Source organism: Paramisgurnus dabryanus, chromosome 21 (genome assembly GCF_030506205.2).
Source record: "Paramisgurnus dabryanus chromosome 21, PD_genome_1.1, whole genome shotgun sequence".
In the NCBI taxonomy this organism is placed as follows: Eukaryota; Metazoa; Chordata; class Actinopteri; order Cypriniformes; family Cobitidae; genus Paramisgurnus; species Paramisgurnus dabryanus.
The window spans coordinates 14,931,109-14,944,199 of NC_133357.1; the positions used below are offsets into that span (position 1 = coordinate 14,931,109).

Here is a 13,091-nt window from a genome sequence, read left to right on the forward strand (position 1 = left end):
GCCGCACTAATGACAATGATCACGTATGTTTAATTTTTAATCCAACCTTCAATTGCACTAATAAACATTATAAATTCATGTTTTAATAAAACCTACCTAAATATGTTAAATTGTGTCGTTTAATAAAATAAAAATAAAAAGAAGTAAAATGCCCAACTCTGTAGGCATTTTAATAATCTAGGCTTATGCACTGCAAACAATGATTTTCAAGAAGATATTTTTGTCTTGATTTCAGTAAAAATATCTAAAAATTCTTAAATTAAGATGCTTTTGATGCAAAAAAAATCTACCAATGGGGTAAGCAAAATTTTCTTGCATTTTTCTTGAATTTAGTGTTTAAGATTTTTTTGCTTACCCCATTGTCAGATTTTTTTTGCTTGTTTTATGCACAAAATCACTTAAATTTGATACTTTTGGTCTAAAAACTAGACGTATTTTCTTGGGTCGTTATGCTCATCAAGAAAAAGCATCTTAATTTAAGAATTTTTAGATATTTTTAATGAAAACAAGACAAAAATAGTAAGATTTTTTTTCTTGAAAATAATTTTTTGCAGTGTGTTTCCCATTATTTTCGGGCATACAGAATAAATAGCAACTAAAATATTCAATATAAAGGGTTTCTGGTTGCAAATTTTACTAAAAGATTTGTTTTTTGACAAATTCACCATTTATTTCTCTTCATGCATTTTAATAATCTAGGCTTATGCACTGCAAAAAATGATTGAAGAAGAAATGTTCTTAGTATTTTTTGTCTTGTTTTCAGTAAAAATATCTAAAAATTCTTAAAATAAGATGCTTTTGATGCAAAAAAAATCTTCCAATGGGGTAAGGAAAATTTTCTTGAATTTCAATATAAAGGGTTTCTGGTTGGAACTTTTAAAAAAATATTCGTTTTTTGACAAATTCACCATCTAATTCTCTTCATTCGCGATTAAATAAAGGAAACATGGTGCACATGTCACTACGGCAAGCAGCAAGTGTCCGACTTGACGGCTCTGTCGTCTTCTCCCTCGACTGCAAGCGGCAAACCTTGTTGTTTGGTCTGCGCAGCGCCGCATGAACTTGACAACAACTACTGACTCTACAGCACCACTAGCAATAAAAAAATTCACAATTCAAATGGTTATAACTGAAGACTCATATATTTAAAATATACAGTTTTTAGTTTTTTTGCTCGGATGATCTTTCAAGTGAGCCGCACTAAACAGAATTTAAATATTATCTTTATTAAAAAGTAATAAACGCGTAATGGTAGCAAAATTGGTTCTGACGCTGTGTCTTGGTAATTCTTTGATCAATCAAAACGAGAGTTGGTACCCTTCATTGGGACCATGAACTGTGGGTCCGTGCCAAATTTGATGACAGGGCCACCAACAGGTCGCGAGATCTGACAAATTGCTAATTTTGCTAATAATTCATATTGATATGAGTCTACCCAGGTTTTGGAGACCCTGCTTTAGCAGAACTTGACTGATGGAAAATGAAGCTGAAATGGACGGTGGGCTATTCAATGTTGCTTTTGGTGAAAATGAGGATGTTGATTTGTGAAAGCGATTTCAGATTTCAGTCATTACCTTGCGGGATTTCTTATATCCAGACAGCGTACAGAAAAAGCACAGGGGAAGGAAGAAAAAAAATGTTACCAGTGAAGAAAACACAGAGAATGTCAGTACACTCACACAACAGCATGCAGCATAACTATAAAGCCTGAGGAATAAAATATTCACACACATAACTCAAGCGAGACACTTGGCATGCAGGGCACAAATACATAAATAAATATACGTATGTATGTGTGTATAGTGCCCCAAAAAATGAATTTCGGAGTAAATCAGCAGGGCATAAAAGTCGCTCTGTGTTTTACACGACTGAACCCACACTATTTATATTGGCTTTGTGACATGGCATTGTAGTTAGACTCTGTTCTGTAAAACGGCCATTGAGGGAATATAAAAAATATTCCTCCCGGGGATTCTCTACAGACGGGCCTTTGCAACAAGACTGCTGCGGTTTTTCAGCAATGTCCTTTCTCATCCTCTCCATTTAATAACATCTTCTGCCACAATGATACGCAATTATCATACGTAGGATGGCAACTAAAAAGTCTCTTTTAAAAAGACTTAAGCACCTACGCGGTGGACAACATGGAGCTTATCACAAATTACACTATTTGGAATAACCGGAGGATGAGAGGGTTGTGATTATTACCCAGCTTTCATTTTTATACAGTAGGTATCATTGTTCTCCTGTCGTTCTTTAGGTATGACATGAGCACAGGCAGAGGCTGCTGGGATTGATCTGAGTGGGCGAGAAACTGTAGCAAAATAGACGACGAGTCATTTCCACATGGCGATTAAAAGCCAATGGAGGGCACAGACAAAAGTACACACACAATAGATACCAAAGGCACCAATTCCAAAGCTTCCCACACATGCACCCTAGACCCGGCATTGAAGGCAGACGATGCAAAAACTTTCTGATCCAAAGCCATGCGTCCACAAAACACACAAAGCAAAGCACATTTACCCAACAAGTTCTTCCATAAACACCAATATCACTGTATATAAAGTACTATAGTATACCATATAATACCATGGTACTGTATAGAGTATCACAACTTGAATAGACCACTTTATGAATCTGATGTCACAAAGTAACAAACATGCTATTCAGAGTATCATCATACCGGCGCCTCTCCTCTGACCGGGTCTTTGCCATTTATGCTGATCTCTCCCTTACGGCTGGCCCGTTCCAGATTTATCGTGTTCCACTCATTCAGCTTGATTTTCTCTTTACTCCTGTTCACATAGACAAACACGGAGACAGAAAGGTGGGGGAACAGACATGTGTTGATATGCACCTATTAAGCCACTCACAGTTGACACTATAATTATAGTTTCAATTGAAACATAATTGCGCAAAGGAGACAGAGTGTTGTGTTTACCTGATGACAGCTGGCCCTTTGCCCAGGTCGTATCTGAACTCGAGGATACCGTCGTTCAGAGAGAGAGAGATAAAATCTCCTTTACCGTCCGTCTTCTGACCATTGTAGAAGATCACGCCTTTTGAGTCATTGGCCAGCAGGACAACAGTCATGCTAAATTTTTGTCTATGGACAAATAATGAAATCGTAACATTATGTGTGCATCATAAAACATACATGTCAAAGTGATAGGCTAAAATATGCAATGTTAAGATGTCAAGGGTGTGATTTTCAGGAAATGAAAATGTATTTCAATGCAACTGTATCCAAAGTTATACCTCAGATCCTGGCCATAGAGATGAAGGCCCTTGAGCTCCAAGAACGAGTCGCCAGTAAAGTAAGGAATGAAAGCTCCTCCTTTGTCTGATACTGAAAAATATGAAAAATCCCATCATGCTTTGCAGATGCAACCTTATTTGTGGCAGAGTAGATTTTCCGCAATTATAAGACCAGATTGCATATAGCCTACACAAGTACCATCAACACACACATACACAGCATGCATTCTTCAGTAATTACAAAGGTTTAGCTAGGGATGCTAGACTGAGATTAAAAAGCTAATTAGTTATTGTTTAACACAGTGGCAGTTTCACTCTTGTACAGGGGAACAACACTTGCAGACACAACAAGGAAGTAAACCGTCAAAGCGGAGAGGACTTATTTTGATTTGGCATCACACAATATTACAAGACAGGCATGCAAAAACACTAATGACACATTTTATTACAGCACCAATAAAGAGCTCACAACAGACCTGCAGTACTTGAAATAATTAATTAGGTAATGTGGCACTTGTTTCGTGTTAAAATACTTTGTTTCACCCCAGGTTAATATGCAGAGAGCTGACAGAAGGTAAGCCATAAAATGGGTGATTTCACCTAAAACTGTGTGAACAAACTGATTGGTAATTTGCAATTTGGTTTGGTCATGCTATACTCTTAAAAATAAAGGTGGTAAAGATGTCATAGAAGAACCATCTTTGATTCCCAAGGAACCTTTCAGTCAAACGTTTTAAAATAATAGCTTTTATTACTGTTAATAATCTGAAGGACCTTTTTCACCTACACTGTTAAAAGTAAAGTTGCTTCACAATGCCATAGAACAGTGTTTGGTGCTAGCACTTTTAGCATAGCTTAGCATAATTCATTGAATCTAATTAGACCATTAGCATTGCGCTAAAAATAAACAAAGAGTTTCAATATTTTTCCTATTTAAAACTTGACTCTTCTGTAGTTACATTGTGTACTAAGAGCGACAGAAAATTAAAAGTTGCGAATTTAGGCCGATATGGCTAGGAACTATACTCTCATTCTGGCGTAATAATCAAGGACTTTGCTGCCGTAACATGGCTGCAGCAGGTGCAATGATATTACGTAGTGCCCGAAAATAGGCCCCTTCTATTGAAAGTAAGGGGACTATTTTCGGGCAGTGCGTAATATCACTACACATTTTTTTGATTCCTCAAAGACATTTTTAGTCAAAGAACCATTTCTTTTTTTTTCATTTTATTTTATAATTGTAAAGCATTTTGGTAACCTTGAGGTTTGTTTAAACTGTGCTCTTTAAATAAAGTTGGATTGGATTTCTTTTTACATTTTTATCATCTAAAGAACCTTCTCACCTTAAATAACCTTTTCTGAAACAGAAAGGTGCTTCAGATGTTAAAGGTGCTGTAACCGTTTAGACAAAAAAGACACCTTTACAGACAAAAAGCACCTTAATTTTTAAGAGTGTAAGGAGACATCTAAAACTTTCTGGGAGAGGGTACTCGAGGACCAGGAATCACTGCCATAGAAGAATCGCGCTGCGTCGCTGTGGTGAAACTTTGGGGACGCTTACAGGGGTAAGTGCGTCTGAATTTGTATTTCAAATTCAACCAATGGTGAGGCTTAACGACAAAGACAGGGTGACGTGGAAGCCAGGACGTATATCGCTATCTGAAATATTGCCAAAGATGGCGTTACAGGGATGTAGGAAGTATGGCAAGGGAGACGCAGCGTCTCGTTCCCTTCTAAGGGAACAACAGTTACATACGTAACCCGAGACGTTTTCGTGTGTCAAACACAACTATGCAAAAAAGCATTTTGGTATGAATCAACATACAGAAGATATAAGCATTTAAAGCGAACAGTTTAGCACGTGTGCTTAAAAAGTCTAGATTTTAAATACCTTTCTGTTTCAATAAAGATTTTTGTAGTAAGAAAAAAGTGTGTATAATCTTTGCAGATTAAAAAAGGTAAAAAAAGATTTGTTAGTTCAACTTATAAAAGTAAGTTACCTGTTTGCCTTCAAATTTTGAATTTTTTAAGTTAACTTTTTAGAAATGGTTCTTCTAAAAAATCTTTGACTAAATGGTTCTTTGAAGAACAAAAAAAAGTTTAAAAGTGTACAAAGAACATTTTGTGCAAGGTTTTGTGGATATTAAAGGTTCTTTATGGAACCAAACAGCCAGACAAATACCCTCTTACAAACCTAAAATCTTTTTTTAAGTGCACTGCTGCAGAAATTACACATTTATAATTGTAATTTAATAAAGTAATAAATAAATGTGCCATTTTAAAAAAAAAATATATAAAAATATTATTTCTTTAATTATTATAAAACAAAAAAATGTTGTACAAAATATCACTTTTACATGAATATGTAAAATTATATAAATTATATGATATTACTGGGTTTATATTTAAATAAATATATAAGTAATAATTTTCTTATTTCCAAATGATGTCTAACAGAAGAAAGATGTATTATTTTGTGTCCTACTGTGCTTCCACAAAAATAGGAAATGATTACATGTGAGAGTCAGGTGTTTTTAACTTTGACATCACAGTTTTCACAGGTACATCATGCTCACCTGTTACTCATTTTATACATTTCCTTCTGTCTGCACCATGTTCTGTTATATCTCCAGCAGGGACTGCGTACATGTTACCACGACTGAGTGTGTCATTTTATATGAGTCAAACAGACCGTCTCTTATCTGAGAGAGTGCCACTCTCTCTGGACACTTTCCCTGAATGACTCGCCATTAATCATTATGTGCAGTTGACTGATAGAATTACTCATCTCATTGATTTAAGCGATAAAAAAAATCACTCCATCTGATGGATGCTCTCAACTCATTGATTCTGGTTCACCTCAATTTATTTTAATCACTTTCTAATGGAGACGTTCTTAGTCGAAAAGGTACCTATCTAGCCCTCTTGCGTTTGACAGTTCTGGGTTAAACAGGTGTGTGTGAGAGAGATATTGTGTGTTTCTAAATCTTTTATTTGGCCTCCCTTTTTCTATTGGTTACAGTCTAAAACATCTGTAGGAATTTTAATGAGGGAAACGGTACAGAGTGAGAGCGCTAATGAACCCTTTAAAATGGCAGCAGAACGGAGAAACTTCTGTCTGGTTAGGGTCCAGTTCCCCAAGGATGCTGCAATACTGAAATCTGCATAAAGAATCCAGCACTCAACCTAGCATACGTTTGATCTTTTAATTCAGGATGGTAACACAGACAGAAGCTCCGTTCCAAAACCCAGTGAGCTACCTCACTGCCTAGTTATGCAGCTGCTATATTTTCCCAATACCTTTCAGTATTATATAATTATAATTCTTTGTTTGTCCACCACCTTGGAATTGGCACTAAACATGCTAAAATGCATTTGGGATTGTCTTCTCCGCAAAATAAAAGTTCATTATCAAGAACACCATTAGCATCTGAAGCTCTATGATGCCTTTAATTGGTCTTTCTGTAGGCAGCTCGCTAGATTTCAGAACAGTGCAACTGTGTAATAAAGAAAACAACATCATGTCCCCTGCTGTATGCCAACAGTCCATTATATTCGCTGATAAAACTCAATTTTATGGTATGGCATGAGCTAACTAGAGTTAAAGTGATAGTTCACCCAAAACGACACAGTAGGTGGTACCCACTGACTTCCAAAGTAGGCAAAAGCAAATACTACGGAAGTCAGTGGGAATCGTCAATTGTTACCATCATATATCAAAATTACTTCTTTTGTATTTAACATAAAAAAGAAACTCATTCAGGTTTTGAACAACATAATGGCAAGTAAAGGGAAAATTTTGGGTGAACTATCCCTTTAACAATCTCACATCCTTCTAATCTAGCCTAACCTTCTCCTTTTCTTCACCCCTCAATAATAATAATAATTCTATAGCAAATATCCAAGTTTGGATGGATTTGGATAAAAATCAATAATAAAATTGCTGCTGAGCAGTAACAGTTATTCTGGTCCATAGGAGAATCGATTAACTGATTCACTTTGTTTTTGCTACAATGCCATACTGTACCTTTTTCGCAATGCTTTCCTTCACGGCCCATTGGACATTCACATTTGTAGCCTCCCTCAGGTAGGATCTGGCACCGCGAAGATGGGTGACATTTATTCAGGGCGCAGGGGTTGTGGGCATCAGCACAGGTTGGACCTGTTAACAGAAATTGACATTCTTGTAACTTAAACCGGTCTTTAACAGGCCGAAGACCTCTAGAAAAATGAGCACAGACATCTTGTTTTACGTAACTGGGAGTTGTATTTTAAACCTGGTTTATATTACAGTACATTCTCAGAAATAAAGATACAAAAGCTGGGACTGGGACTGTACCCTTTCAAAGACTACAACTTTGTTCCTTAAAAAAATTAGTCTTATGAGTCATTCCCATATGTTGCATTTTATTTGATTAAAAATGAATAATAAAATATAAATCTGATCTTTAGCTTTAGTTGAATAGTATATTTTGTTTAGCACATATTTACATTTTCATGAAATTGGGTTTTAGATCAAACAATTACTGACAGGGTTCCCACACCTTAGTTAACTTCAAATTCAAGTACCTTTCAAGGACTTTCGTGATCCAATACCCTCAAATTTAAGGACTAAATGTGGGGACACATTTCAAGTGAGAGCAATGTTACATCGTATTATCTTTTAAGATACATTGTTACAGTTCCCTTTTGAGGGAACTCGCGCTGCGTCACTGCAGTGACACTTTGGGGACACCTCCAGTGGTAAGTGCGTCTGAATGTGTATATCAAATTCAACCAATGGTTAGGCTTAACAACAAAGACAGGGTGACGCGGGAGCCAGGAAGTATATTGCTATCTGAAATATTGCCAAAGACGGCGTTACAGGGACGTAGGAAGTATGGCAAGGGAGACGCAGCGTCTCGTTCCCTTCTCAGGGAATAGCAGTTACATACGTAACCCAAGACTTTATGTGTCAAACACAACTATGCAAAAAAGCATTTTGGTATGAATCAACATTCACATACAGAAGATATAAGCATTTAAAGCGAACAGTTTAGCACGTGTGCTTAAAAAGTCTAGAATTTTAATGAAATTATCCTACACTACACAGGGAATAATATGGATTTTTTTTCAGAAAACTTCTTGCACAAAATAGATTCAAGCACTTTCAATGACCTGTATCTACGTATGTATATTTTCAAAAACTTCCCAGGGCCTTAAATTTTTTTCCCAGATTCACAAACTTTCAAGGATTTCAAGGACCCGTGGGAACCCTGAACTGACCAAGGCTGGATTACTGAACACTGAGTTTATGTTTGAGTGAATGAAGACCCAAACCAAAAAAAGACAAGAAGTCACTTGGACCAACCAAGGATATTTTCCAACAGAAATCTGAAATAATACAGTTTAAGATGAAGCACAGAGCAGCATTCTGACTAAAAGTGCATCAGGTCAGTGCTTTCGGCTTCATCATAGCCCTCCCATCTTCACGTCGGGCGTTGTATGAGATCACACCACGGGCAGCAACCACTGCATGCAGTAATGAAAGCTCCCGCTGTGTTCTGAGATATTCTAGGTGTCTTTCTCTTGCTCTGAAACTCTAAGGCTGTTTTATCACGAAGACAGCGCAGCAGCCCTCAAACTTACAATCATGCTCTTTAAACATTAAAGGTTATGCCACATATTTATCCCTCTGGCCAATTTCTTTGTGTACACTTCTACTTCAAAGGGTCTTCATTTTCCTACACACCTAATACCAATCGTTCTTCAGCACTGAAATAAAGTGGAAGATATTGAACTGTATTATTATAAAGCTTGTTCAATAAAGGCTTGTGAGCAGAACAACAGCGCAATTTACTCTGGGCAATATTTCAAGTGTCTGAAGCAACACTGCAAAATGGAGAAAAAAAACAAAGAGAAAATTGCTACTTTTGCTGGCTGGTTTCTATGGTTATATCTATAAAACGTAAGGTTATTGGTAAAGGACCTGTCAGAAACAGGTCATATGAAGCTTGAATATCTGCTATGCAATAGCAGGAGTAGTGATGGGTATTGCCAACTATTGCAACACATGTATCACATTATTAAAAAAAAAGATGTATCTGTGTCAAACACAGAGTACTACATCTGCAAGACTAGTCTGTTTCTGTAAACGTCTGCGTTTTCATTCATTAAGAAATCTGTGGGACATAAATAAAAACAATCTGAAGCATATTAGGCATAAACAACCTGGTAAAAATATAATACATATTTATTATTCTCCTATTCAGTTATAGGTTTGCAAAATATGTTTTCTATGCCTGGTATATTCAGGCAGGGAGAAGCTGCATTTTCGAATTTTCTCTGTGTTTGTCCTCGCTGCCCTCGAATATTTAGGTAAACATTCATTTGTCTTACCATACACGTAAGACTAAAAATTGATTAGACATGCACACTTTGCCCTGTATAATCTTTCATCAATACAGTCAAGTCCAGATAGACAGAACTGAAACAACCACTCAATGCATAACTACGGCCCATAACGTTTCACATATTTAAAGGGGACGTGTGTCGTTTCTGCATCACTTTTTTAAATTGCACTACTCTTTAATTGTCATTTGTTTGGGGGGGCATCTTTTTGTCAAACTTGTTTGAAAATACCCAAACAGTAGCATTGGGTTATAAATCAACTGCGTATCTCATCAGTAAAGCCGGTTTCGTGATAAGTAGTAGATCGCCATCACCTGCTTTCAAATGGAGCGGCATTTACTATACAAAGCCGTATTTTAAGCTAGGAAAAATCGTGTTCATAATCGTGGACAAATCGCCTCCATAATGTATGCGATTTTTCCTAGCTTCTCGGTGAAATACGGCTGTGTAGTAAATGGCGCTCCATCTGAAAGCAGGTGATGGCGATCTACTACTTATCACGAAACCGGCTTTACTGATAAGATACCCATAAGAATCGCCAGTCAATCATTTCTGCTTAGTCCGACTTGTAATGCTAAAATTTCACAGCTTTGGGGGCCATTTACACGACCAAAAAAAGTTTACGCATTTTGGCTGTTTGTTTACTCAACAACATGGTTTGGGGTTCTCAAATGAGCTTTAATATATACGTTTTTAAAAAATGGCACCATTATTGTTTCCATGTAGACAACAAAAATGCAAATCTGTAAAAATGGTGACATCCTGCGACATCCTGTAGACTGAAAGAATACACTTTCAGTCTACAGACATGCCAATCATAACAACAAGGACTACAGGACCTACAGGACTGTGTTTCTGCTCATGCTTTCACCATTTTTCATGTTAAGCACCACATTGTTATAATAGCAAATGCATTTGCGTACAATTTTTCGCACATGGGCGTTCTGGTCTAAGAAAGAGGCGTGTTCAGGCGCATTGTTGGCGCATTGCAACTAAAATAAACTACACCATTGACCAACTAAAACCTGGTCTAAAGTCAATGGCACAATATTGTTTTTGTTATTTATTGAGCGCAATATGCACCTACAAATGGGATGACAACACGCGTTTGCTTATCACACACATGGATGCGCAGCAGCACACAAATGTTTTTAAATATGAAAAATGAAAAGATTAAAATATAAACGATTATTATTGAGTCTCTTGGACATAAATAAGGACCGATTACGAGACCTAAGTTAGCTTAAAGAGCTGCTTCACCTGCTGTAGCCTGGTAAGTAATTGCATGTTTTTCTTTAAACAAATGCAAATATTGCATCTATTTTTAAATTTTTTTTTTAAATGCTACCCCACGGATTTATTGTATATGATGAGTTTGAACTGTGGCTATGCTGAGATGAAAACTGTTTTTAAGAAATGCTTTTCAAAACCCTCACGGCGCTGTCCAAGTGCTGACATTTTTCGGAATCGGCTCTCGACATGTTTAAAGCAACACTAAGGAGTTTTTGCTCTTTGCTCCCCCTACAGGTTGGAAACGGAATTGTCAATTACCAATGTCGTAAATAATTTAGCCTACTGCAGCAAAGCTGGCTCTGATTGGATTGTAGGTCTGCCGTAAAGCAAGATTTCGTAGTTTTCACTCGAACTACAAGGGCCGCGACCCGACGGTTGGAAACTTCTTTAGTGCGGTTTTGGCCGATAGAGGGCTGCAAAGCGAATGTGAAATTTCCGTTCACCCTGTTTCGAGTGGATGAACGACTGAAACTTTTTTGGAAACGTTATTTTAAGGTAAAAAAACTCTTTGGTGTCGCTTTAAAATAGGGCCCTATGTGTGCAGGTGCATATGCGTGGCCTGGAGTACAATAATATAGTTTTTTGTTTTTGTAGATAAGTGTCAACAGGAATCTTTTTGACAATGTTGTTGTGTGTATGCAAAAAACACAAGGTTAACCTTTTCTGTTTTTAATGCAGTTGTTATTGTTTAAATGTGCCTTTAACAAAGAACAGAAGATTAAAGACAGCACTTACCAGAGAAACCATTGACACATTTACAGTGGAACACCTCGGCTTCTTTGACTTGGCATGAAGCTCCATTCTTGCAGGGGTTTGGCAAACACGGATTGTTGCCACACTCGCCCACACCTGAGCCATACAGAACGCTGCCCCCATTCTCCTGAAGGTTATAGACCATGTTGTTGACGTCCAACATGCGCACGCAGCCCACCAGTCCTGTGGTGACGGATGTCCTCTCCTTCACACTGAAAGTTAACAGCTGTCAGTGCTTCATATTTCCTCAAATGAAAACAAAACGACTTGAGTATTTCATGCCTAAAAAAATCTATGCTAGTTTGCTATTTCTTCTTATCCGAGAAAATAAACTGCTTTCTTGACTCAGCACAGTCAGACAAACATTCAATTAAATTCATGAGAGCATGAGAGGTGTTTCAAAACATCTCTGATTGACGCTAATTTGATTTGGCTATTTCTGCTCGATCATATTAAGTCAAATTACTTTCTCTGGCAAGTTTCTGCCTATGTGCAAGAAGATCTCCAACAGTGAACGCAGTGGGTTATTAGTCTTCATATCGTTTATAATGGCTTCTAACTTGAGGCTTACTCTGGTATCATGTCTTCAGGAACTCCTCCAATGAAAAGGTCCGTGTCCAGGTTAAGTCCGTCTGTACCCGGGGGACTCTGTCCTTCGACACTTGGTTCGTTATCCACGCTAAGCATGGCGTTACGTCTGTTACGGACCACCACTAATTGATGCCAGCGACCAGGCTTTACCAGGACTTTACTGATGACTGAAGCTGTCCCAGAACCTGTGTTAAACCTAGAAAACCAAGAAAGGGGGAAGACTTTTGTGAACAACATATCAAATTTAGTTCATAGTACATACATTTCAGTCGGTTATGTACCTCAGTTCCACCTTGCCTCCAACCAGGGAGAGAGACAGGAAGTCCTTTTTGCCGTTCTGCCCATTGTAAAGCAATATTCCTGTAGTCTCAGATGTCCTGAACTCCATGGCGATACGTACAGTATGGTAGGCCTTCATGGTTGGGAAAGCCAGGTAGGACTTGCCACCAAAGGATGGTATAAAATACTTTATAACTGAGTAGGACAGAAGGTAGAAAACAGATAACAACAGGTTATCAGCGGGTCTCAAACTCAGTCTGCTCTCTACTGATAGAGTCACAAACAAAATTCTACTCAAGTGTGTCTTTCAGATAACACAGATACGTAACAGTGAAATGGCGAGTGTTGGATTTTGCCGTTCACGTGGTATTTGTTATATATCCCAGGGTTAAAAAATATACAATGAGCACATCTTTAAGAAATTGCATATTCTCCCAGGGCATTTCTCGGTTGACATTTACATTCCAGACAAAATCCTCACGCTCAGACGTATCTCTCTCTCTCTCTCTTTCTCTGTTCTTGGC

At 37.5% G+C, this 13,091-nt stretch overlaps 1 protein-coding gene across 12 annotated transcripts in view; it reads right to left on the reverse strand.

The window, feature by feature from the left end:
- agrn (agrin) overlaps positions 1-13,091 on the reverse strand; it is a 294,150-nt gene that overhangs the window by 20,152 nt on the left and 260,907 nt on the right. For 8 of the 12 annotated variants that reach the window (XM_065285836.2, XM_065285838.2, XM_065285841.2 and 5 more), the window contains 8 exons: positions 12,570-12,762; positions 12,269-12,484; positions 11,680-11,909; positions 7,289-7,423; positions 3,262-3,352; positions 2,945-3,109; positions 2,687-2,798; positions 1,575-1,586 (listed from right to left, as the gene is read on the reverse strand). In XM_065285836.2, the coding sequence (XP_065141908.1) occupies positions 1,575-1,586; positions 2,687-2,798; positions 2,945-3,109; positions 3,262-3,352; positions 7,289-7,423; positions 11,680-11,909; positions 12,269-12,484; positions 12,570-12,762 (1,154 nt within the window). The remainder of the gene's footprint in view (positions 1-1,574; positions 1,587-2,686; positions 2,799-2,944; positions 3,110-3,261; positions 3,353-7,288; positions 7,424-11,679; positions 11,910-12,268; positions 12,485-12,569; positions 12,763-13,091) is intronic. The other 4 variants (XM_065285837.2, XM_065285843.2, XM_073813016.1 and 1 more) reach the window with 1 other exon arrangement.